Below are 27,203 nucleotides of genomic sequence, written 5' to 3' on the forward strand. Positions count from 1 at the left end.
CTTCTAAAATCTGTAGGCTTATAGTTTTCAACAAATTTGGAAAATCTTCAGCCATTATTTCTTCAGATATTTTTGTACTTTTCCCCTTTACCCTAAGACTCCAGTTACACATATGATAGGCTACTTACTACAGTTGTGCTGGTCACTGATGCTCTGTTCACTTTTCAGTCTTTTTTCTCTCTGTGCTTTTTTTTGGTCTTTTTTTTTGTGCAAAAAGATGGTTTTATTAAATCACGGGGACAGGACTCGTGGGCAGAAAGAGCTGCTGCACCTGGGTTGTGAAGGGTGGCTGATTATATACTTAGGATTTGGAGGAGGTAAGGAAAAGGGAGGTTTTCAAAAGAACTTTCATATGCTAATGAGGACCTGCAAGATACTGGAGGCCTTGCCAATATTAGTTTCTATTTTGGTTTCCAGGTTCATTGATCTTTTCTTCTTCAGTGTCTAATTTGCTGTTAATCTCATCTAGTATAGTTTTGACTCTAGAAATCATCCAGCGTATTTTCATCTGTAAAAATTCCCTCTGGCCTTTATATATTTTTCCATTTCTCTCTTTCCTATGGTTATATTTTTCCTGTGCTAATTTCATCATATCTGTCATATCTGGCTCTGTTTCTGTTGATTGACTCCCCTCTCCCTGCCCCCTACTCCCCAGTAGTGGGTCACGGATCATATTTTTCTGCTTCTTTGCATGCCTGGTGATTTTTGATTAGATACTGGACATCAAGATTTTCTCGTTGAGTGCTGGCTTTTGTTGTATTCCTTTAATTTTGTTCTGTCATGTAGTTAAGTAGTTTGCAGATCAGTTTAACCTTTTGCGGCTGCTGTTAAGCTTTGTTAGGATGGGTCCAGAGTAATCTTTATTCTTGGGCTAAGCCCCACTTACTAAAGCATAATCCCCTGGGGAATTTACCCGGTGCCCCATGGATTACAGGTTGTTTCCACACTGGCTGGTAGAATCATGAACTATTCCCAGGCCTTCGTACTTGCTAGGAATTTTTTAGCCTGTTGATTCATTCCTCCACCTCATGGAGTTCCACCCTATGCGTGTATAGAGCTGTACTTGTTAATGATTCAGTGAACCTTTCTGCATATCTACTGAAGCTTTGTGCAGCTCCTTCCTCTCTTGTACACAGCATCACAAATTCTAGCTGTGTGTTTCCTCCACTTAGCAAGTCTTCCATGATGTGTTTGCATTCTCTCTTCCTGTGCTGTGGCCTGAAACTACTCCCAGAGAGTGAGTTGTGGCTATTATAGGACTGAACTCACTTTTCATCCTTCACTCAGAGATCATATTTCAGCACTGCTTATTTTCCAATATCTGAAGGACATTGCTTCATGTGTTTTGTCCACTTTACATCAGAAAGGAAATTCCTATAGCAGTTAATCCTTTAAGGGTGGAAGCAGAAATAAAAAATATATAATTGGGTTCATTTTATAAATGCAAATTTAATATGTCATAAAATTTCCCCCATGTGATTATAATGCCCTATTATACCATCCTGAGGATGATCCGTAATTTATTTAACTCTTCCCCTATTTTAGGATATTACATTTGTTTCCAGTTTTCCACTGTTTGAAAGTAGCTATCTTAAACATCCTTGGCTACATCAAAGGCTCTCTTAAACATCCTTGGATATGAAACTTTGTCTTTTTACATTCAGTTATGTCTTTGTGATACATATCTTGAAGTGGAATTATTGGATTGAAGGATTTGAGAGTATTAACACCCTACAAATGTATCACTAAGTATTTTTTGGAAAGATTGTGCCAATTTCCCATTGGCATTGTATGAGAGTATTCATTTTGCTACACCCTTAACCGCACTACCTGTTTTATTCTTTGTGTGAACACATATTGAATACATTACAGTGTGAGGTCCATCACCGGGAGGAATTAAGTACAGTCTCTTTGCCTTGAGTGCTCATAGGTGAATGAGAGAAACAGTAAACTAATCACCACCATGTGATAAATTTTGGAAGGAGTGATGAGATTTTGCCGAGGAACACCCCACAAAGGTCTGAGGATAGGTAGTTAGTAATAAGGTCACACAGAGGTGGAAAAAAAAAACATTAAAGGGATTAATAGGACATTTAAGGTGACTAACGTGTGGGTTTGGAGTGAGAAGGTAGGAGGAAATAAAGAAGGATTTGGAGGCAGAAAGCAGATAGTGAAAGGCTTTGTATGTTCTGGAGTAAGTGAAACACGTACCCAATGTTATACATTCCGTGGTGTCCTGAATTCTTACATGTAGTAAAATTCAATTTCTTACTATTGGCTTTGTTTTTCCTACAAAGATTTTCTTACAGTGGTTTCGAAGTCTTTTCATAACCATGGGTCCTATTTCACCTGAGGATTAACACCCAGCATGTAAATACTGCAGCAACCATTTCTGTTTGTTTGTTTCTTAGGTGAACAGGTTGAGGCCTTGTCTGTTCCTGTAAATTCAATGAGCTTGATTCTTTCTTGTCTTTTAACCAGCATACATTGCTCTCTGGGCACACATAGCCCTGCTTGGAGCAGTCTTCTTTGAGCTGAACATATGATCTGCTCTTTATCCTGGGTGAGTATTCTCTCTGGAGCTGGCTTTTGCTAACTCAGTCTCCCTCAGGGTAAAGGTCTCATCTTGGCTTTCTGCCTCATTAGAACAAAGGCAAACCACAGGTATGCTGTACTATAAAACTAATGAGTATAGTTTAGCCATCACACAAAAAGGAAGAAGTGGAAAATTGTCAAGAGCAGAGTTGATCAGGGACATCAGAGATAGACCTAGTTTCCAATCTGCTGAGTGACTAATGAGTTGAATCATCTTGGTCAAGTCACTTAGCTCTTTGGTCTCTGCTTCTTAATTAATGAAATGACTTTTACTTTCTCTACTAGTTCTAAACTTTGAGTGTATAAACAAGGATTAAAAAAAAAGTTTATTATTTTTTATTTTTTTGAAGATTTTATTTATTTATTTATTTGACAGAGAGAGAGAGAGCCAGCAAGAGAGGGAACACAAGCAGGAGGAGTGGGAGAGGGAGAAGCAGGCTCCCAGCGGAGGAGCCTGATGTGGGGCTCGATCCCAGCACGCCGGGATCGCGCCCTGAGCCCAAGGCAGACGCTTAACGACTAAGCCACCCAGGGCCCCACCCCCCCCCAAAAAAAGTTTAAAAGGATAAATCATCATTGTGGATATAGAAATTAGATTTGTGTTCTATATTAAAAGCAGCATTTAGCCGTATTCAGTTATGATATATGTTTCTGGATTACCAAAGACCTTTAATAAATACAATTCTAATTTATTTTTATTTTTTAAAAGATTTTATTTATTTGACAGAGAGAGAGCACAGGCAGGGGGAGTGGCAGAGGGAGAGGGAGAAGCAGGATCCTCGCTGACCTGGGAGCCTGACGCATGGCTCGATCCCAGGACCCTGGGATCATGACCTGAGCCGAAGGCAGATGCTTAACTGACTGAGCCACCTAGGCACCCCCTAATTTTTTTTTATTTTTAAAATTTTTTTAGAGAGGGGGGGGGAGGGCCCAAGGAGAGGGGAGAGAGAATCCTAAGCAGCCTCCAGATCAGCGTGGAGCCCGATAGAGGGCTCGATCTCACAACCCTGAGATGATGGCCTGAGCTGAAATCAAAAGTCAGAGGCTTAATCGACTGAGCCATCCAGGCATCCCTACAATTCTAATTTTTTAATGAATTATCTCCTAATTGTGATGTGTCAGCTTAATACCTGAGCAAAATATATTGGGTTGCTCTTCATTTATCTTTGGTGCATAGCAGATATTTACACTTGAGATGTTTCTCTAGGACTATAGTTAAAATAAAGTGCTTAAATGAGTATTCAGTTCTTTTTTAAGAGACCTCAAATTGCCAGAGTTAAACTCGGAATAGCTGTCCTGGTTGTGGGCACCCGTGGCTTCTTTCCATTTCCACTTGTGCTGTGATTCTGAGGCTTGGGCTTGTCTTGTGTTGTGAGATGAGGGAGAAGGCTCTCTTGAGGCCGTGTATTACAATTTTTGGTTTAAAGTACTCTTAATCTGATACTTTAGTTATTTTTGGCTTGAATAGGCTTTTTTGGTGTGCTATTTTGGGCATAAACTGTAACAATTTTTTTTTAATGACTAGAAACCTTTTTTTCAGTCCTAAATAACAGACTCGTGCTTGAGTTTTGGGCACATGCTCCTTCATAACGTGGAGACTGCTTGTACAGAGAGCATAGCTGAATGTCCTACGAATAATTTGGAGCCACTGGTGGGAAATCAGTTATAAACTGATGGCGGTGTTCAGAAACGGCTGAGGCCATTAGGTCTACCAGTCCTTAAAAGGAGTGGCCCTAAATCATTATACTTCTCTCCTTTTCATCTAATTGTACAGATTTTTGTCCTAGGTATGTTCGCTGCTTTCACATTTTTATGAACTCCTTCCGATGTAATTTGCACTGGGACTGCAGTTACTGGAGATTGTTTACGTTGCAGGGAAATCAGATACAGAATCTGAGGAAGTCTCAGAAAGATCACGCTCTACAGACAGGTGAACAGAATTTAGGTGTAACCACCGTTTTGAATGATAAGAGGTGTTTCCACCGAGACTATCTCTGGAGTTGTGGAGCAGAGTGGAGCTGGGGAAACTAAATTATGCCCACTGCGGTATGACCCCCGGGGTACTAAGGTTTTAGAAATGCCTGAGCTGTCAAAATGAAAACAGAACTGTTTAATATTCAAATAATCAGATTCCTTACTAGATGATTTATCTACTCAGGGTGTAAATCATAAATTAAAGTTGGTTTGCAGGAGAATTTTGAAATACTTGACAGTCTTAGGCTCTTTCCCTCTTCTTGTTGAATTACCATTTGCCTTCAGAAACTTCAATCCAACCAAACAAAACCCAAACAGAAATAGCAGGCAAAAAACCCTCCAAAGTAATTTCAAAGATTCTACATTATTCTTTAGCAGTAAGGCTTATTATAGGTTATTATGCAGAATAAGTGAATAAATTGCAGCCAACCACTCCCCGTTCAAGTAGTTATAATTGAACTCGATGCAGATTATATTATAATTGAGATAGATAACTCTTCTTTTAGATGCAGGCTCTAGAGTTTGTTCAAGTTCCACGAGACTCCTGTCCTATTTCTTTGTTCATGTAATGTTAAATTATGTTCTTTGTATTTGACCCGAAGGCAGGAAACATTTGCAAAATTTATTAGGCAGAAACAACAGCCAACATTCAGTGGAAAGAGTGGGCATTTCAATTCAAGAGTAAAAAAGAACATTTGAAAATTAGAAAAAGGTAGAGAGAATCAGAACTGAATGCTTCAGAAAAAGCTTCAGGCCTTTAGAACGTTCATCTGCCAATGATGGTTTTTACCATGTTGCACATTCGTAAATATCACCTAGTGTTACCCAGAAAATTAAAGAGCTGGAACATCATCTCCCATCCCCACCCCAGCTCAATTCCTTTCTCTTTGTTTTGCTTCATTAGATTGGCAGCTAAAATTTAAAGCAACTCTCTTGACCATGTTTTGGATTGTATCTGAATCTATACATTTGTTTAGATTTGCTTAAATGTTTATGTCTATTGTATAAGTTTATGTGCTTTCAGATTCTCTAGTCTCTAGTGTTTTCTTTGTATTGATAAGTATTTTTTAATTTTAACCTACTATATAGTGATTTGTTGTGTTTTCTTAAAAAGCAAACAACTCCAGCAATCTATTGTTAGAAATAAATTATTTCTAGCCATAGGATAGCACTTAAAAAATCACCTTGAAGGAGTCTCTATGAATTAATGTTTTTCAGTCTGGGGAGTATATTTTCATCATATGTTTAATGTGCAGTTATTGCATGAAATAAAATATCTTAAGCTTTGCTGTCTTTTGTTCTTTTGCTTATCATGCTAATGATTTTTTTTTTTTTAAGAGGGAGAGGTGTGGGAGGGGCAGAGGGAGAGAGAGAATCTCAAGCAGGCTCTACACTTAGTGGGGAGCCTGACGTGGGGCTTGATCTCACAACCTTGAGATCATGATTGGAGGTAAAATTGAGTCAGACCCCGCTGAGCCACCCAGGTGCCTCTCCCCCCACCCCCCACCCCTCTTTTTTTTTTTTTGCTAGTGATTATTTTTAAAGGGTATTGTAATGACTGTACTGTTTTGCATGCCTGCTAAAACTGAATTTCATCTAGGTAGAAATTCCATTTGGGGTTTTGTTGTTATTAAACCCCGTGTGAATAATATTAAGCTTCTAAACATGATTTTATTTGAATATTAAATTTGGGCTTAGTGTAGACTCTATATACACTATTCTGCGTGGAAATAACAGAGATGATAACCCCAAAATAAACTATTAAAAATCCCCAGAGCTTTACATTTATGAAATAAAAACTGGCTATCATGAAACATTAGGTAGTCTTAAACTAAAATATATACTGTCTTAAACATTATGCTTTTCTAAGCCTGTTCTTTTACTTTTGTTTACAGTCAAGGTTTTTAAAAAACAGTTATTTTGAACTCTGTTGAATTGTGATATAGAATTTTAACTACTATATAAAATGTTATAAATAAATAAGAAGAGATTAAAAACATAATTGAAGGGTCAGTGTCTTGCTGGTGTAGGAATGATTTGGCTTGCATCTAAATGAACATTTGGTGTATGAATTACAAAGCAATATAAACCTAAGTTTAAATGGCAGTTGAGGGGGTGCCTGGGTGGCTCAGTTGGTTAAGCATCCGACTCATGATTTCCACTCCAGTCCTGATTTCAGGCTTGTGAGATCGAGTCCTGCTTGGGGCTCTGTGGCTGTGCATGGAGCATAGAGCTTGCTTAAGATTCTCTCTCTCCCTCTGTGCCCCCCCCCCCCACTGGTCCGTGCTCTGTCTCAAAGAAATAAAAATGGTGGTTGAAAAAAGAAAGCTCATCTTATTTTAGCTGAACGTCTAATTTGGTAGATACAGGGTTTGAAGGTAGCAGATGGTGGTGGTGAGGAACAGGTTGTAGGGAAGACAGACATCACAAGAGGTTGGCTCTGCTCTCTCCAAGGATGTGTTCCACCATTGTCTGGAATTAGACTGATAGCCAAGACTAGACTCTGAAACTTAATAATAACCGGGCAGGAAGGTGTTATCCCTTAGTTCATTCAAACAGTTTTGAAATGCGAATTTTAGATTTCTCCAGCTTTACTGAAACGAAATAAACACACATAGTTGAACAAATTAGTCTTACAGTCACCAACATATTGACAGGATTTATCTCTGGAGGATAGGATTAGAGGTAATTGTTAGTTTCTCTAAACTTTTCCTTATTTTCCAGAATTTCTGCAGTGAATCTGTATTTTGCCATAAAAAAGATAATACTTCAAAATGTATATATTTAGGTATATATTCTTTCCCATGTTCTTTCATTATCACACAGGTATTATTAGTCTAATCTAAAATTTAGTTTAACAGTTTTGATACATAGGGTGATTTTATAATTTTTATGTATAATTTTGATGCATGTTTTGAAAGAAGAGCCTGTGTTTGGATTTTTATAAGTTTTGTAATGGGCACCAATTAATCAAATATTATTAAGTATTTTTTTAATATTTTATTTTTAAGTAATCTCTACATCCGACACAGGCCTTGAACCCACAAACCCGAGATCAAGAAAGTCCTATTATGCTCCACTGACTGAGCCAGCCAGGCGCCCCCATATTATTAAGTATTTTTAAGGAAGTTTGTGACTATGGCCTGGGAAAACATTTAATATGGAAATCAGTACAAAACAGAGCCCTGATTCCTGTCCACCCCTTCTTGCCACCCCAAACCTTTTGGCCCCTTCATATTCCCTAGAGTAGATGACTGTATCATCAGACACCCGGTTGTTTGTGTCAGAAACTTGGGAGTCCCACCCTACCTCCTGTACCTATTTCCATTAGCAAATCCGAAATGTATCTCAGAGATGTCCAGTTCTTGCTGTCACCATTGTCATGGCCGTCGTACGAGTCACGCTATTATCTCTAAACTGGACAGTGTTGCAGTCTCATCTCTCGTCTCCCTGCCCAATCCACTCTCCACACAGTCATAAAAACATGTGCCTCTATTGGTAAAACCCATTGTACTAGTCACCATATTTATATTCTTACCAGGGCCTTACTTTGGTCCTGCCTCCCTTTTGGTTTTTGTATCCCTATCATTTTTTCGTCCCTATTCTCGACTGTTCAGGCCCACTGGCATCTGTACTGTTTTGTCAACACATTAAAGGCTCTGCTACTTAATGTTGTCTCTCCCTCTTGTATTAAAAGTAAACCCTACCCCTAACATGGGGGCTTGATCTCAGGAACCTGAGATCAAGAGTCGCAGGCCCTCCCACTGAGCAAGCCACGTGCCCCTGCTACTTCAAGGTCTGATAATGGCTGTCCCTGTCTCCCCATGGCTGGCTTCTTGGAAGTCTCACTTCATAGTCCCTTCCCATTCCTTCGGGAGGACTGACTACATACACCCTGAGTTAAACTAGCCCATTTCTTCTCACAAATCCTTTCTATTCACTTCATTCTGATGATTTCCTCGCTGCCACTTTCTTTAGTCATCTTTGTTTGCGTATTTATTTCCTGACATTATCTGCTGGAACATAATATGCTAGAACATATTTGTCTTGTTCTTTGCTGTAACACCCACAACTGGCAGTATATTAGGTGCTCAGTAAATAATTGTACGTCAAAATAGTTCATAATGGGCATGGAGTTTTACATCGATCTTTATCATTAACTCAAATATATTTTTTTAAAAGATCTTATTTATTTGTCAGCGTGAGAGAGTGAGAGCATAAGCGGGGGAGCGGCAGGCAGAGGGAGAAGCAGGCTCCCTGCTGAGCAGGGAGCTTGATGTGGGACTTGATCCCAGGACCCTGGGATCATGACCTGAGCCGAAGGCAGAGGCTTAGCCCACTGAGCCACCCAGGGGGCCCATTAACTCCAGTATTTTTAAATAAAAATATAAAGAGGAACATTTTAATTCTTTTTTTTTAAAGCTAAGACAATTAATTTGGTGTTTTCACCTAGTGCTCGTGTATGTCTAGCACATTTTGCAGCAAACTGGTAATGAGGAGGAGGCAGATATCATGCCCTTTGACAGATAAACTGACACTCAGATTAAACGGCGCGTGCACATTCACTTGCTGGTAAATGACAGAATAGGAGTCATAGAGGCTATAGTGTCCTTTAAATGTAACATCCTTTTGTGAACGAGAAACTGAGGCTTTTAGAGGTTAAGTGATCAAGGTTACACAGCTGGAACTCTTGAAAAGAATAGGAACCAGGAAAATAATAAGATCTAAACAGAGTGCCCCTGAGTTGCTTCTAGGGTTCACTTTGCATGATAGCATGTAACAAGTCTTCTGCAACTGGGAGAATATATCCATGTTTATAAAAAATTAGGGTTCTGTATTTTAAAATATGAGTAACATATTTTCCATATTTTCACACTTAATAGTATATTGATGTGAATTCTTTAAGTCCCATGGGCACTAGTGTTTTTTTTTTTTCCAGAAAATACTTCAAATATGCCTTTTAATTTTCTAGCTAATATGTCTTTGAACTGTGATATTGTTTGTTAAATATACAAAAGCATCCATAACATTTGTAATAGATGTTACATGAGCTTTTTGGTTTCCAGACATCACCTCTTTAACTCTCTGTTGCTATGGGTTTTCATTAGTATTCCATGGAGCCTGGGTTGCCATAGAAAATGTGTAGTTGTAGAGGAGTTGCCATGGCAACAGTCCGCCATTATGTGTTTTTCAATATCAGCTAGCTAGAGATGATAGGGAATCTGAATATTTGTTTAGGAGTCCAATACTGAAAAATAAAACAAATGGAATATTTTAATATCCTGGTTGTCTCCCGCAGACACTTTAAATATGATGCTTTTTCCCCTTTATTCAATAAATTAAATAGAAATGAAAGCTGCTTTAAAAGCTAGTTTTTAGCAGCCATTTAGCTTCATCTCTGGAGATACTAAAAATTTAAATTGCCTTAAATGTTTGACATGCATATAAACTCCCGTGGAATAAAGCTCCTTGTCAAATAAGCACAAGTCTTTGTTTTAACCAGCCTGGCTTCTTCCTGACCTTGGATAATGGCAGCTCAGGTACATGTGAGAAGACAAAGAGGAGGAAGAGTAGTTTTTGTCTTTGAAATGCAACTCAGAAATAAAGGAAATCACCCAGTGACTCATGGCTCAAAGTAGCTTTTCAAAAGAAAGAAAAAATCAGAGAAACTATTTTCAGTAAAATGGCAAATCCCTTGGTTGAAGAGAACTTTTAAACATACTATTAAAAAACAATTTGATATATCCAACCCTGTAGCAATCATTTTGAAATTCCTAACCTATTTGTTGGCATATTATGTCAGTTACCTACAAATAACCTTTGTTATTTTTATCTTGATAGAGTGACACACCATTATTTTGTCACAGGGGCAAGTAGAAAAAAATGTTATAACAGTTCAGCAAATCAGATCTTTGTATATTAGAGATTTTAAAAAGATGAGTGAACTTCAAGTTTTATAATTTTAGTTTTATGATCTGGCTTAATTTTTTTTTTTTTTTTTTTTTAGTTGCTGCTGTGATCTGAGTGCTTGTGTTCCCTCCAAAGTCCTATGTTGAAACCTATTGCCCAATATGATGGTATTAGAGGGTGAGAACTTCCGGAGGTGATTAGGTCTCTTACAAAAGAATGGGATTAGTGTCACTAAAGAGATCCTGGAAAGTTCCCTTGCGCCCTTCTACCATGTTGAGGGCACAGTGAAAAGATGGCCATCTTTGAATCAGGAATTGGGTCCTCACCAGACACCAAATTTGTGGGCGCCATGATCTTGACTTCCCAGCCTGCACAACTGCAGGAGACAAATACTTGCTGTTTTATTAAAACACTCAGTTTGAATGAGCTAAGACAATTGCCAAGCCTTTCTCTGAAATTGTGGGAAGACATGATGCTGGGACTCCTTGTTTTGTTTTCTTGAAGCCACATAGTGTTGGAGCTCTCCAACAGTCTTCCCCTGAAGCTTTTTCTTGTAGGACATATGAAGATAGCCTTTTCTCCAGTAGAGTAGAGGCTCAGCATGGAATCATGGGGTCGTAACTGAGCAATTCAGAGAATCGGTGAGTGCATGAATTGCTTCTGGATGACCATGGGGAATGAGTACTGCTTCTGGGTAACCATGGGAAGTGAGTACTGCTTCTGGGTAACTATCGGGAGTGAGTACTGCTTCTGGGTAACCAAAGGGCGTCTGAGAGAAAAATGTAAAACCAAACAGTGTTTTATTAGGTGCAGCTTGCATAGAGGAAGTTTGTAGAGTTGGATAGGAAATATTTAAAAAGCTGATCTCTAATCCATGATGTTATTGTATCAAGTAACCCTCTTGCAAGGAGTAGCTTCAAGTGAAATTAAGAGTAAAATACTCTGAATTGCCAAGCTACAGAGTCCTCAAACAATGATGTTCATCTATAAATGGCATTTGACATAGTTCTTCTAGTTGTACAGATAAGGGAATTAGTAACTTAATGGGTATTATCAATCTAGGATAGGAGTATTGAGTTTAGGAAAAGAATAAAATTAAATCCTTGGCATTTGGCAAATTAAGGGTTTCTTGTTGAGGATGCATTCAAAATGTTATTGTGTGCATTCATTTTCTCTGCCACAGGATATCTCAGAGCAGTGCTGTAGTTAAAAGCACAGAATGCTGTTCTGCCTCTAACACACGTGTTTGAGGCAGAAAAAGCAATGCTGTAGTTAAAAGCACAGACTTTGGAGTCAGGCTGCCTGAGATGATTCCTGGTTTGATCATTTACTAGGCTCTGGGATATTGGACAACTTAACGTCTCTGGGCCTCATTTCTCTCATTGTATAATGGGGATAATAACAGTCACTATGGTATAGGTTGTTATGATGATTAAAGGGATTTACGTTTGTAAAGTGCTTGGAATGGGACCTGGAAGACAGAAAGTGCTGTTTAGGTGTATGTTAATTAAAGTGGAAAAAAGCAGGAAGGTTGGGGTTCAAAGTTACCCAGTTGACTAGAGGGTCACCTCCAGACTGAATCAAAGTTTAGTTCGTGCTGAAGAAGTCAGATAAAGAGGACCATAAATAGTGCACTTGTTTCACTTTCTTCAGATTTAAAATTACGTTCAAGACATTGTCATAACATCGGTAGCCTTTTAAACCGTATACCAAGGTTCCGTTTGCTAGCAGGTCCACTCAAATGCAATAAGGATTTATTAACCTTGATCTTTATGGTCCTTGGTCCCTGTATAGAGGTTTTTGGCAGCAGAAGGTACCTTTTCTTTTTTCTTTAATGGCAGAAGATAATGAGGTCAAATAGAATTTATCATGACATATTTCCTTCCCTTACCTGCCTTTTCTTTCCCCTTGATGGATTTTGAGTCAATACTTAACAGAAAAATTAAACAGAAGATAAATATAGTTCTTACCAGAGGTTGCAGTTTGATTTGATAAATATATTTCTTGCTATAGTTGAATTCCTTTTATTGTAATGGATCAAGGTTGTCTATTTAAATCAGATATCAGAGCTAATCCACAGCCCTGATTCAGACTCTCTTGTTTCTCATGTGGTGGCCCTGGACTGAACGAACTGTGTACTGTTTCTCATTCACTGCTTTCTCACTTTTCTGCCTGTAGTCCTTTGCCTTCCCCCTAAATTTGGTAAATCTCAAGGCAAGGCTCTGATGTCCTCTCCTTTTGACTTCTCTGGGTTTTTATAACTCCCCCCATCCAATCTCATTCAATCCCCGTACAATCCCCACTTTTACTCCTATGTGAGTATCTTGGGAAACTATCCCGCCATCATCCCCATCTCTTTCTAGCTGGTCCTCAGTCTGACTGTAGATCAGTGTTTGCAGTGAGTACTCTGCTGTAACTTCAGACAAGCGTGTGACCCCCAGACCTTGGTACCACCTCTTTCCCATGCCCACCTCTGCCACACAATCCCATTCCTGCCAAAACAGGGGCTCCTCTTACCCTCTTACCCTCTCCCAGGCACCAAGGCTCAGTGTTTTGGAAGTTCTGTGAATTCAGTATAATTAACAAGAGGCATACTCAGTGCTCCCTTGCAGGTAGGGGAATATAACTAAATGACTGGGAGTAGAATTTACAAGGCCCTTGAACTTGGATGGCAAAAAATTACTTCATTTCAGTAATCTCTAGGTCAAAATTTAGCTTTTCATTTAATTATGAATTTGGGTAAGAAATCACACTAGTGTTACTAATAATACCTATGAATTTGTTACCAATAATAATTATGAATATTTTCATATTATATTACAGTTGTTGAAGATATCTTGAAATACCGTTTATACTCTTAACTACTTCAAAATTACTTATTAGATCTGCTACGAGATCATACAATTTAATGCATTAATAAAGAAGCACTTATTCTATTATAAATTTAAAATATTTTGATATTTTTATCAAATAAAAGGTGGGTGCTGGGATGGGTGAAATAGATGAATAGAATTTAGAGTACACTTATCGTGATGGGTGCTGAGTAACGTATAGAATTGTTGGGTCATTATGTTGTATACCCGAATCTGATCATGTATGCTAATTATACTTGAATTTAAAAAAAAAAGGCGTTACTAAAAATAACATAAGCTCCATCAGGAGAGGTATGATGTCTATCTTGATTGCTGTTGTACTTCAGTATCAGGTTCCATACAGAAGAAGCGCAGTAAAAATTTGTTAAAAGAAAAATTGTTTTGATAACTGTGATTTGCTGTTTTTGGTTTCTTTTGCAATTCTGTTTTATTTTATGCTTTACAAGCACTATTTTGAGGAGGGCTTTCAAGGCTTCACCATTCTGCCGGGGGGGTCCATGGTCCAAAAGATTAACCATCTGTATTCAGAACCCCTGTTTTCATGTTTGTATGATATCATATATCATATAAAATTTGTTAGCCATTATAAGCTTTGAATGGTACTGCTTACTTTTTTGGTTTATTTTAAAGTGTGGAAACACAGCTTTTATTTAAGAATTTTAATACTCACTGAAATGGCAGTGGTTATACTTTGGGCCACCCTCCGTGGGCGCATCTGGGCTGGAGGGCCGGGCAGGAGCCACCCAGCCTCAGTTTCCTTGTTTGTTTATTTTTTCTTGAGCATTTGAAAAATACTTATGTATGCTCCAGGTATTATGTTAGCCAATGCTTTATCTCAGTGTTTAGAACAAAAAGGCTATGATTTTACAGGAACCATGGATTCTTTTCAACTATTTTTACGACAGAAAAATAAAGATTAAGAGAAAGGTTAATTTGTGCATGTTTGCATTGCCTTCTAAGTGTGACTGCAGGTAACACAGAACTGAGCAAGCTTGCCAGCAGTGTATCAACCAGGAAGATACTAATGAGCTGTAAAGTGGAGCTAGGAGGTGAGGGGGAGGATGAGCCAGGTACAATCAGACCTCCTTGAGCACATGCTCCTTCCTGCCTCCGTCCATGGCTATTCGGCACTTCGGAAAATAACTGATTTTGATAATCTGTAGCCACATAGCAAGACGTTCTGAAGGTCTTTGGCTCATTTAGGGGTTTAATTAGTTATACTTCTTACTTTTGGCTTCCGTTATCTTGGAGAATCATGTACTTTCTAAATAAAGAGATTAGCTAGGAAAAATGATTTAGTTACGTTATGTTTACTGTCTTAAAATCAGTTATCTTATTACGTCATCACTAACTGCCCCAAAGCCTACTAGCTTACAGGACACTGTGTTCTTACCTCTCATGGCCCCGCGGGGTTCTTGTCCGGGGCCTCCTGCGCCGTCGCTGTTCTTGGGGGGGGGAAGCACCGCTCTGCGTGCTCGCAGGGCCTTCTCTTCTCCCACCTCTGGTGCCTCGGTGCTTCTCTTTTCGGCCTCTCTCTCAGCAGAGTTGCCTGGGCTGTGTAAATGGAGGCTCAGGTGCCAAAAGACAGGAAGCAGGGCCTCCCTGTCCTCTTAAAGGCTAGGACCACTGTGTGCACAGCAGCGTTTGTGCTGTGTTCTGTTGGCAAGGAAAGATTCCAAGGGTTAGTAAAGGACCGGACCCCACTGGTCGATGGGGGCATTGACGTGTGTGCGCAGGAGAGGAGGGAGCAGCAGGTACCCAGACTCCTCATTTGTCCGGCTGCATCTTGCTTTTCTCTTCAGACTAGCTCTTGCTTCTCATTTCTCCATTTCTCGTTCTTTTTTTTTTTTTTTTTTTTTTTAAAGATTTTATTTATTTGTCAGAGAGAGAGAGAAAGAGAGAGAGGGAGAGCACAAGCAGAGGGAACAGGAGAGGGAGAAGCAGGCTCCCTGCCGAGCAAGGAGCCCAATGCCGGACTAGATCGCAGGACCCTGGGATCATGACCTCAGCTGAAGGCAGACGCTTAACCGACTGAGCCACCCAGGCACCCCTCAATTTTTATTTCTTAATAATTTAATTAATTCCTTTCTCTCAGGCCAGCTCTTTCTGGTTTCTTCTGTGTGATCGCGTCTCTATCCATTTTTCTTTGTTTTTATTCTGTAGAGCGGTAGCGTCAGTGCCTTTTGAATTCCAGCGCTGCTGTTTAGGCTTCCGTAAATCCCCCGCCCTGTCGCGGAGGGTTTTCTTATTGGTTGCTTTAGATTTGGAAGTCCTAAGACCACCTTTACTTCTGAGGCCAACTGCAAGTCTGGGTTCCCAGCATAGTCCTCAGGTTTGATCAGCTACTAGAACGACTCCCGGGACTCCGGAAGCTGCTGTACGCGCAGCTGGGCTTTCTTACTGTGGCAGGATGCGGATTCGGATCCGCCGAGGGAAGACGCTCGCAGCTCGGGGCCAGGAGAGTTCCAAGTGCCCAGCTGTGCGTCTGCACCCAGCGCCGGCCGGTGGCCACACTTGCTGCTTCCGGTCAGGTGCGCGAGAACACGCACACAGCATGGCCGACCCGACAGCTCTCTGAGCCATGGCGTCCCGAGTGTTCACTGAGGCTCCGTCACGAACTGGGTTGGTGACTGCTTGTGTGGTGTACCTCAGTCTCCAGTCTTTCCCGAGATGGAGCTGATCGCACGTGGCCGCAGCACCCACCACCAGTCGCATCATTAGTGTGGCATGTGTGGAACAGCCCAGAGCCCCCCGGTCAACAAAGACACTTAGCAGGCAGACTGTTCCAAGGGTTTCAAGGCCACTTCCCAGGAGCAAGGGCAAGGGTAGACAACTTTCTAGGTAAGGTTAATCTTTTACTGCAGAGCTGCTTTATCTCTGCCTCTCCATCCCACCTAACATGCGCTTGCCAGATAAATCTTTCTGACGAACAGCCTTAGCCATGTCACTTCCTTCTCAACAACCTATGTGTCTTTTTATTACACTTTGTCCCTATGTTCCAGAGTTTACAGATGGTCTTGATTATACTCTTTTTTTTTTTTTTTGGCCCCATAAACCAGTAAAATATCAAAGTGGTCCCAAATTATATAATCACCCTATGTTTTCCTAACTGGTCTTTACTCCTGCTGTCTTCTCAACCTGCAGTGCCCTTGCCCATTCAAAATCTTTGTGGTCTCATTCGTGTGCCCCACTATCATAAAGCCTTAATTGCTTAAAATAGATTTATTTGATTCCTCTTCAGATCTCTTTCTGTGTACATCTCTGTGACACTTGCTATGATCTGCCTTGCATTGAAGTTATTTTTGTACCTGTCTTATTCTCTATTAGACAGGAAGCTCCTTCAGTGTAAGGATTGTACCTTATTCCTGTTCATGTTCCCTGTAGAGGCCAAGATAATGCCCAAACCTGGAAGGGACAGAATATGTGCAGAATTTAATTCCTGTCTTTTGGAGAAGATCCAACCAACATTTAATATCATAAGAACAAACTCCTTAAAATGGTGGCTTCTCCACTGTACTTAAGCGCCAAATGAATGTTATAGATAATACGCCCTCTTGGGGTCCATCTTGGGCTGGGTTGGTTAGGGAGCTCCTTTTGAGGATTTAGCTGTGTTTTTAAAGAACTGGATTCACATGAGTCCCAAAACACTAACACTGAGTTCCTTGGTCGGTCTGCAGCATTTGGCACTATGGCAAGATCAGTGATTTGGGAAATCTAACCTAAAGGATCTGATTGGGTCTTGTTCCCAGTGCAAAAAAAAACTATATAGAATCCATTTAAGTACTCCTCTCTCCCATATTTAACCCTCTATCTCCCCCAGCAACGACTTCAGTATGCATTAGACTGAGAGAGGCAACTCTTTCAACAGATTGATTCATATAATGAATATATATAATGATTCACCATATACTTAATGAACATTTACTTACTAGATACTGTGTCAGTGGTTGCAGATACAGTGGTAACAAGATAGAAATAACTTGCCCTTGTCCTCATTTTCTTCCTTAGAAGAGATTTTAAAAACTAAGGCTCATTTTCTGTTGGTTCAGTTAACTTTCAACTCACTAATTTCCCTAACAGGTCTTTGTGTGTGTGTGTTTGTTTTTTTAAAAAGATTTTATTTATTTATTTGACAGAGAGAGAGAGAGAGAGGCAGCAAGAGAGGGAACACAAGCATGGGGAGTGGGAGAGGGAGAAGCAGGCCTCCCGCTGAGCAGGGAGCCCGATGCGGAGCTCGATCCCAGAACGCTGGGATCATGACCTGAGCCGAAGGCAGATGCCAGGTGTCCCTCTAACAGGTCTTTGAAACAGGAAAGCTAAATGGATAACATCTGCTGTAGCTGATATTAATTGAGCACTTACTATGTGCTAAGCACTCTATATATTTATTACCTCAATCCTTACAACGCTTTGGGTAGCTACCTACTTATTGTTACATTATAGACAAGGAAGCAGAGCCTGTGTTTCAGGCTTGCTTACTTTAGAACTTGTACTTTTCACCATTGTTTGATGGATTACTACTAGGTAGGGTAAGCTTTGCCACCTTTAGCTGCAGTTTACTGTGATCTTGCATTGTTATTCTAGCGCAGTGATCAAACATAACTCTTGTCTGCGTTAAAAATCTCACTTTGAGTTGTTACTACATGATCAGCTGAATGAATGGATCAAATCCATTAACTGTCCACAGCAGTAATATTTATCTTTGTTCTTTACAGAACCTTTTTATATTGCCTGAATATCATCTTGGAAAAAATGGAATAGGTGATATTAGAAATATTTTAAAAATAGCTACAAGTTGCTAAGAATTATTGCGCCACTTGGAATTTTCTAGTAGTTCATGATAAATACATTAGTTGGGCTAAAGTCAACAAATGAATTAAGACTTTTCTCAGCAAGTTGGTTGTTCTCAAACCTGCAGCGAGTCACATGACTCCAGGAAGGTCTGGAATGCTGGTTTGTCAGTAGTAAATTGTTGCACTGTTTTCTAATGCAAGAGTACTGTGAATGCTGAGCACTTCAGTTTATTCAAGTATATTTGAAATAATATATTTGGAGACCTATACTTTCTGAGCTTTATAGAAGACTTATTTCTTGAAGGAAATAAAATGTCCAATTGAGGACAAAACAGTCTAGAATTTTAATTATCTTACTGAATAAGTGCAATAGTATTACTTTAAAAAAGTGTCTTATTGTTCTAGCGCCTCTCCTGTAAAGGTCTTTAAAGTGCTACGGTCTGTAGGCACTTCTTTTGAACATATTGGCAGGTGCATTTGTGAATGTCAGCAAACACTGCATTGTGTTACCTTGCAGAGTTGAAGTGGAGAAATATTTGCTCATATTACTTTTTTTCTAATTAAGCCGGTGTTATTTCAGTAGAGTAGATGTGGGGCAGGTTGATAGAATGGCTAAGTGTTAGGCTCTGAAGACAGAATTGGGTTTGAATGTTAGCTTTGCTACATATAAGCTGTGGAACATTGGGCCATTTAATCTCTCTGAGTGTCAGATTCTTCATGAGGAAAGTGGGAGCGATAATAATTCCTACCTCAGCTTGTTTAGTGGATTAAACGTGTTTTATGCTGGGTGTGTGTTTTAGATGCCTCCAGGTCTAAAAGGCTAATTACTGTTTTATTTATTTTTATTGGAGAAAGTATCAGTTTTCTTTCTTTGTACTCATTTACAAAAATCACCACTTTATAAAACAATAAGTGGCCTGGGTGATTAGCATTGTTGCTAAATACAAAAGGGCCCACTACAAGGAAGAACTAAACACAACAATGCAAGCAGTGGTCTCTGAACAGCCATGTTTTCAAGATGTTAAACTTGATTCTAGCAGTCACTGTATAAGGGTTTTGAATTCACACGGAGTTCTTGGTACCAAGTGTAAAGCTTTTGGAAACTACAAGTTACTGATATTCTGTGGATTATGGAGCCACGCAATCTGGGTTCAAATCTAAGCTCTGTTACTTATTTACAATATGACTTTGGGCAAATTCCTTTCTTTCTCTCTTCCTCAGTTTCCTTGGTAAAATGAAGACAGGGTTGTTAGGTGAGGACAAAATGAGATGATACTTGTAAAGCCTTTAGAATAGTACCTGGCACATACAAAGATTAACTCGTATTATTTTGTATTGTTGGTACTAACATAGCTAAACTTGATTTTCACATAACCATAATGATACGTATTTTATTTTATTTGTTTATTTATTTATTTTTTGAGTAGGCTCCACATGCAGTGTGGAGCCCAATATGGGGCTTGAACTCATGACCCTGAGATCAGGACCTGAACGGAGATCAGAAGTCAGATGCTTATCTGACTGAGCCACCCAGGTGCTCCTGGATATATATTTTAAATGATGGATGGACTATTTATTATTGCAGACATGGACTAGCTGGATATATACATAAGAAATATGTTAGACATGGAAAAGTCAGAAATTCAAGATCTCCTAGGAAAAAAGAGTCGTCATTTAAAAGAAACTATAAGATTATATGTAGTTATTATAAAAACAATCAATCTTTTTTTTTTTTTAGCATTTGTAGCAATGTAATAACTCCAGTCCTGCCTTTATAAATCAGACATGATTTGATAGCCTATATTTTTCTGATTGTTACTTCAAGTGATTATTCAGTCAAGGAACAAGAAAGAGTTGTGTACGACAATCTCAAAGTGATTACCATGAACTTCAGAATTGTCTTTTGGAGAACAGTTGCTGAGACACAAATCATGATTGCCTCTGTGGCCCTAATAGAAATGATAAAAGTTTAGTAACCAATGGTTCTAGAAACTGTCAGTTTCAGGAAATGGAGAATTTTGGATTTGACAACAGAAGTCCTGGGTTTAAGTCTTGTTGCTGCCACTTGTGAACATATAACTCGGGGTAATTCACTTGTTTCTTTGCTCATTAAGTTCCTCTTTTACAAAATAACAATGATAAAATCTACCCTGACGTTCTCGCAGGATTGTTTTGTAGGCCCACCGATATAACATGTGAAGTCCCTGGACATGTATGTGATTGTGCTTTCCATTTTTGTTAATGTTAAGACAATGTCAAGAACTAAGTGTTTTTGTTTCTCTGTGGAACCATGGATGCATGACTTGGGCTATTTGAAGAGAAAAGCAGAAGGGATATTTTCTATTTAAACTCTATTCCACAAATTTAGATCTATTAAATTTAAACCATAATTAATTTAGTGTAAGTTATTCTAATTTTATTACTTTTCCTCACAGCGTATGATTTTGACTTGGTTGGCAGAATGAGGACAGAGGGAAGGAGCTTGGGTTGGGGGCTGGTTTAAAGGAGAGGAGAGAGTCTTGTTATGAAACACACAGGGTGGTGAGTTCAAGCTGGGCATTGGGCTCCATGCTGGGTGTGGTGCCTACTTAAAATAATAAGAAATAACAGTTCTTAGTATGTGCCAGAAAAGGTGTGGATAGGTTTTGTTAAGCTTCTGTTCTGCAGATGAGGTCTTCGCAAGACTCTCAGACCTCTTCCGGGGTGAGAATAAGGGAAAAGAGGGTAGGCCCAGTATGTTTCCAAGTACAGAGAGGTTTGGGACCGGCAGCATCCGGGGTTCCTGTAAGGAAAAAAGGGAGAAATCTGGCCCATGAAGGAGCTCTCACAGTAGAGATAGAGTGTGATCTGTATAATTACCTTCTTGGAAAAACCAGGGTCAACTTTGAGGTTTTTTTGGAACTGCAGCTTTCTTCTTATCTGCATTTTATTTCCTGTCAATTTCTCAATATTTGCTAAAGTTAAGCTATCCTAGAGCAGAAAGACGTATTTATTTGGGATCAGGCCAATAGAAAGAAAACTTGCCTTTCTGAAATGCAGTGTGGGTCAGAGGGAGGGGAAAACTTCAGTTCAGAGCTGAAAACAAAAGCAGATTGGCCAAATCTTACTTATATTTGGCATTTGCTCAAACAGGCACGTTCAGCCCTCATGGGTCTAAGGAGAAGGAGGAGGTCAGGAGGTGCCACTTAAACCCTCTACTCTGGCTTTACTTTCTACCACCACCTCTGTGTCATCTGCCAACTCCCAATCTTCTTCCTTCAAGAGTTTCTATTTTGCTTCCAAGTCCTACTCTTTTCTACCCTTAGTGACTGAAAGCGATGGAGGTTCTTTGTTCTCTCTGCATAGGGCATAACAAGAGAGGAGTTGTAGCCGTGTCTCTGGTATCTCCTACTAAATGCTCTTTCTCAGACAGATACTGATGAGTACTGAAATACTCCTGCCGGTAATAACTGACGATCTACATTTCTTCAGATCAGCTGAGAAATTAGCCATCCTTTCTTACATTACTTTTATAAGAAGAAGTTTTATAAGATCCAAACGAATTTATATGGCTAAACTTGGAACAAAACAAATGGCTGGGGGGCGCCTTGGTGGCTCAGTCGTTGAAGCATCTGCCTTTGGCTTGGGTTGTGATCCCAGGGTTCTGGGATCGAGCCCCGAGTGGGGCTCCCTGCTCAGTGGGGAGCCTGCTTCTCCCTCTGCCCCTCCCCCTGGTTCATGAGCACTCTCTCTCTCTCCCTCCTCCACCTCAAATCAGTAAAATATTTAAAAAAAACCCCAAATAACAAATGGCTGGTTTGAAGACTGACTATATTATAAGGTGGTAGCATTGTGGCAATGGAAAATAAAAATGGAACCAGACAACTTGGGCTTGTATTCAGGCCCCATGTGCTGGCTATATGACTTTGGGTAGCTCATGTCACTGCTTTAAAATTCATTTTCCTCGGGGCACCTGGGTGGCTCAGTTGGCTAAGCAGCTGCCTTCGGCTCAGGTCATGATCCCAGGGTCCTGGAATCGAGCTCCGTATCGGGCTCCCTGCTCAGCGGGGAGCTTGCTTCTCCCTCTCCTTCTGCTGCTCCCCCTGCTTGTGCTCTCTCTCTTTGTCAAATAAATAAATAAAATCTCTAATAAAAATTAATTTTCCTTCGTGGAATGGAAATAAAAATAATGCCAAAAAACAGTATTATAGAGACTTCAGTATTATGAAGACTAGCTGGTTTAAACGTATAGCCAACATCAAACTCAGTGATGAGACTCTAGAATCCTGAGTATTTTAATCAGTTAAAAGGCAAGGGTATCTATGTTCACCCTTACTTTTAAACGTTGTTTTGGATGTTTTGGCCCATGTAATAGCGTGTGCCAAAAAGCAAGTGAGAGAGAGATGATTGTAGAAAGAAAAGACTATCCTAAGAATAACTGAAATGAAAAGTGGCTTGGGCCTATGTAAAAACATACAGGTAGGAACAGCCAGGGTGATCTTGATAAAGTAGTTGGAGATACTTGTCCTGCCGAATATCATGTGTACTATCAAATTTATTCCTGTGAGCACAAGAACGGACAGGTGGTAAGAGGACAACAGACAGCCCTGAATCTCGAGTCCAGCCACAGACTTACTGAGCAGATGTGCTATGGTAGGCACTGAACTAAGAGTTTTCTGTAAATTATCAAGTTTGAGTCTTACCACAAAACTGTAAGATGGGTATTATGATCCCTGTTTTACAAATAAAGAAACTAAGGTTTAGAGAAGGTAAAAAAAACTGACCCAGGTGCCAAAGCTGACATCAGAGCAAAGATGGTACTTCAAAGGAATTACTCTCAAAGTGAATCTTACACAAATGAGCCATGAAGGGGTGAATGATTTTACCAGTGGTGTTGGAGAAAAAGCTGAGGGAGGGGGTTGTCAGAAATCACATTAAGTACTCACTTTACACCATACCTACAAAAATTCTACACAGATTGAAAAAAGGGCCAAGGGTAAAAAGTGGTGGTGGGGTTTGGAGGGCAAGTAAAAGAAATAGAAATATCTATTTAATTGCAATTGGACTAGGGAAGAGCTTTCTAAGCATAGAAACCATGGAAGAAACCACAGGAGAAATGATTGATAAGTTTGATTGCATAAAATTTAAACTTCTGTGCATCAAAAGCCATAAGCCAAACCTGAATGCAGATAAGACTAGGAGGGCAAATGAAAATATACAACTAAGATACACAAATGATTAATATCTTTATTGTACAAAGAGCTCTTACAAATCAATAAAAAACCCACAAATTTCCTAAGTAAAAACGGTCAAAGGCAATAAATAGGAGAATTACCATAAATTTTTAAAATTGCTCAGGCACACTAATAAGAAAAAAAAACTAAAAGTAAAAGTAGATACCATTTTCACTGTGAAGTAAAAAAGTATTTTATGAAATTGTTAAGATACATTTGTGAGAGATTTGAGAACTAGGAACTGAGATAATGCAGCTAATTGTCTTTTTGGTGGGTAGTCTATAGACATATCTCAGAATACTGCAGGTTTGGTTCCAGATCACCACAATAAAGTGACTATTGTGATAAAACAAATCATATGAATTTTTTGCTCTCCCAGTGCATATAAAAATTATGTTACCCTATACTGCAGTGTATTAAGTGTATAGTAGCATTATGTTTAAAAAATCTACATATCTTAAGTCAAACTTAGTTTATTGCTAAAAAATGCTAACCATCATCTGAGCTTTCAGCAAGTGGTAATCTTTTTTGCTGGCAGAGGGTCTAGCCTCATTGATATGGCTGCTGATGAGGGCGGTGGTTGCTGAAGGTTGGGGTGACTGTGGCAAGTTCTTAAAATAAGACAACAGTGAAGTTTGCTGCATCGATTGACTCTTCCTTTCGTGAACGATTTCTCTGTAGCATGCGATGTTCTTTGATAGCATTTTACCCACAGTAGAACTTCCTTCAGAATTGGATTCAGTCCTCTCAGACACTGCCCCTGCTTTATCAGCTAAGTTTACGTAATATTCCCAATCCTGTGTTGTCATTTCAACAGTCTTCACAGCATCTCCAGCAGGCATAGTCTCCATCCCAAGAGACCACTTTCTTTGCTCATCCATAAGAAGCAACTCCTTATCCTTTTAAGTTTGGTCATGGTGGGAACAGCCAAGGTGATTTTGATAAAGTAGTTGGAGATACTTTTCCCACCAAATATAGTATGTACTATCAAATTTACCCTGTGAGCGCAAGAAGGGACAGATGGTAGAGGAAGACAAATAGGGAGGTCTGAATCTGATGTCCAGCCACTGACTTACTGAGCAGCTGTGCAGTCCCATCTCCATGCTCCACTTCTAATTCTAGTTCTTTTGCTGTTTCCATCACATCTGCAGTTACTTCCTCCACTGGAATATCAAACCCCTCAAAGTCACCCATGAGGGTTGGAATCTTCTTCTACCAAACTCTTGTGGATGTTGATGTTTTGACCTCTTCCCATGGATTATGAATGCTCTGAATGGCATCTAGAGTGGTGAAGCCCTTCCAGAAGGTTTTGCACTGATTTTGCCCAGATCCGTCAGAGGAATCCCCATCTATGGCAGCCGTAGCCTTATGAAATGTATTTCTTAAATTATAAGACTTGAAAATCGGAATTACTGGGGCGCCTGGGTGGCTCAGTTGATTAAGCATCTGACTTTGGCTCAGGTCATGATCTTGGGGTCCTGGGATCGAGCCCCTCATTGGGCTCCCCACTTAGTGGGAAGTCTGCTTGTCCCTCTGCCCCCTCCCTCTGCTCATGCTTGCATGCATGCACTCTCTCTCTCTCTCAAATAAATAAATAAGATCTTAAAAAAAAAAATGAACTGAGTAGGGTATAGAGAAGTCAGGTAACTTGCCCACATAAGAAATGAAACAAATTCAGAGAAGTGTTCTCTGTCTCCCAAAAAATATATAAATTTCCAGGGGCACCTGGGTGGTGCAGTCATTAAGCGTCTGCCTTCGGCTCAGGGCGTGATCCCGGCGTTCTGGGATTGAGCCCCACATCAGGCTCCTCCGCTGTGAGCCTGCTTCTTCCTCTCCCACTCCCCCTGCTTGTGTTCCCTCTCTCGCTGGCTGTCTCTATCCTGTCGAATAAATAAATAAAATCTTTTTAAAAAAAAATGGGCAAATGCTGTTGGAAAAATGGTGCCAATAGACTTGCTTAAGGTAGGTTGCCACAAACCTTCGATTTGTAAACAACAACAACAAAAAAACATCTGCAAGACGCAATAAACTGAAGTGTGCCAGTATCGGAGTATCGATTTTTGTTCTTTTGGTGGGCAAACTGTGGACACGAGCCACGGAAAAAGTCTATGCCTTTTCTTCAGAAATTCCATTTTGGTGAATTTCACTTAAGGAAATTAGCAGATGCAATAAGATTTTTGTGCAAGGATATTATTGCAATGTTAGATATACTAGATAAATAGAAAAACAGTGCAGCTTTAATAAATAACAAGAAATGTTTGAACAAATAGTGTCACGTGAATATGAAGATTAAGATGTAACTATTAAGATTGTGTTTTTGAAGGCTCTCCTGGGTAAAAATGATTCGCTGTTCAGGGGATATGTGGTATAATCCTACACTTGTTTAAAAGGCCCTGTGTGTGTGTCTGTGTGTATTGAAAGGGAACAACAGAAGATGTCGATTCTGTTGTAAGTGGTGTGATCATGATTAGTTTTTATTTTCTGTATTTTGCGTAGTTTCTACAATGAATGCATATTGCTTTTATGATTATAAAAAGTTATTGAAGTTACTGTTTTAGAAGTTGTGAAGATTAAATAAGAAATTATGGCTGGGAGTAAAGCGAGGTTTTAGAAATGTGAATTTCCTATTTTCCTTTATTGGAACTTCAGATAGGAATGTCGCAATTCAAATTAAATTCTTTATGATTTGATTTGGATTTAAAAAAATTGGTAAGACTAAACTCTTGTGGTATTAATTTGTGTAGGTTTTGGTAGCGTTAACGGATGCAAACATCATTACTGCTAAAGGTAGAGAGTACGTGTTCCTTTCTTCACATTCTATATATTTAATCTTTGATACCAGTTGGAATAATTTGCATCTTGCACATGGTACTGTATCCTAACAGGAAATGAGCTAAATGCATTTTTTCCTGACAGAAATAAAGTTAGCATTTTGTACAAGCAGAACGTCAGCCTTGTCCTTGGTCTTGGCATGCCTGCGTTTAGAGTAGGCCTGTAGTTTTCTCTTTTGAGGCTGGAATAGTCTTAGAGGAACCATGTCATCTCTTGTAGAATCTGGCTTTTGGCTTTTACCTGCCTTGTTATTCTGGCCCCTGGTAAACGATATTTGAGATAATGAAGTTTGAGAGAGAACATTGGTTTCTCATAATAGCTGTGAAGATAAATGGTATGAGAAAGTGTTTTTCCTGTGCCAACATTTTCACACAGGAAAGACTGTTTTCACAGTATATTTGTTACCCCATTGAAATTGTATCTCATGGGCATATTCCTTTCAAGTTCAGGTTCACACTTTTTATGTATTTGACAGAACTTTGTTTTTAAAAATTCTGTTCAGGTTGTCGATGCCTTTGACTTGGTGTGCTTTTCTTTATGGCGTTAGTTCTATGAACATTTCCTGCATGTTCCTTTTTTCTCTATGCCCCATCACGTTTCTTTTGTTTTACTTTGTGTCCCTTTTAAGGCACTTCCTGTTTTTTAAGTCGATTCGTAATAATTATTTGTAAATGGTTGTCACGGTAAGTATGAAATTCTTTCACATTTGCTAAAATTCGTTTCTTTGTTTCTAGGGTGACTGTGGATCCTACTATTCACGAAGCTCCAGAAAGGTAAAGAAAATTAACAACAAACGCAATATATATATATATGTATGTATTTTTTTTTTTTTTGCTTCTCTTCTTTTTTAAAATCATAAGTGTGGACTTTAATGAATTATTTATATCAGATGCTATTTTTTAACCTTTTAAAAATTTAAATCAGAGAACATTTTGAAAGCTTTTATGGTTTTGCCTCGTGGGGGCCACTTGGTTGCCTGGACACGTGCTGATGGTAGAATGGTACCTTGGGGG

At 39.4% G+C, this 27,203-nt stretch overlaps 1 protein-coding gene across 4 annotated transcripts in view; it reads left to right on the forward strand.

Moving 5' to 3' along the window:
- The window catches only part of ANK3 (ankyrin 3), a 641,190-nt gene that overhangs the window by 73,161 nt on the left and 540,826 nt on the right, over positions 1-27,203 (forward strand). For all 4 annotated transcript variants that reach the window (XM_057308892.1, XM_057308888.1, XM_057308894.1 and 1 more), the window contains exon 2: positions 26,925-26,963. In XM_057308892.1, coding sequence (XP_057164875.1) covers positions 26,925-26,963 — 39 coding nt within the window. The remainder of the gene's footprint in view (positions 1-26,924; positions 26,964-27,203) is intronic.

The sequence above is a fragment of the Ursus arctos genome, unplaced genomic scaffold (genome assembly GCF_023065955.2).
Source record: "Ursus arctos isolate Adak ecotype North America unplaced genomic scaffold, UrsArc2.0 scaffold_7, whole genome shotgun sequence".
NCBI classification, from domain to species: Eukaryota; Metazoa; Chordata; class Mammalia; order Carnivora; family Ursidae; genus Ursus; species Ursus arctos.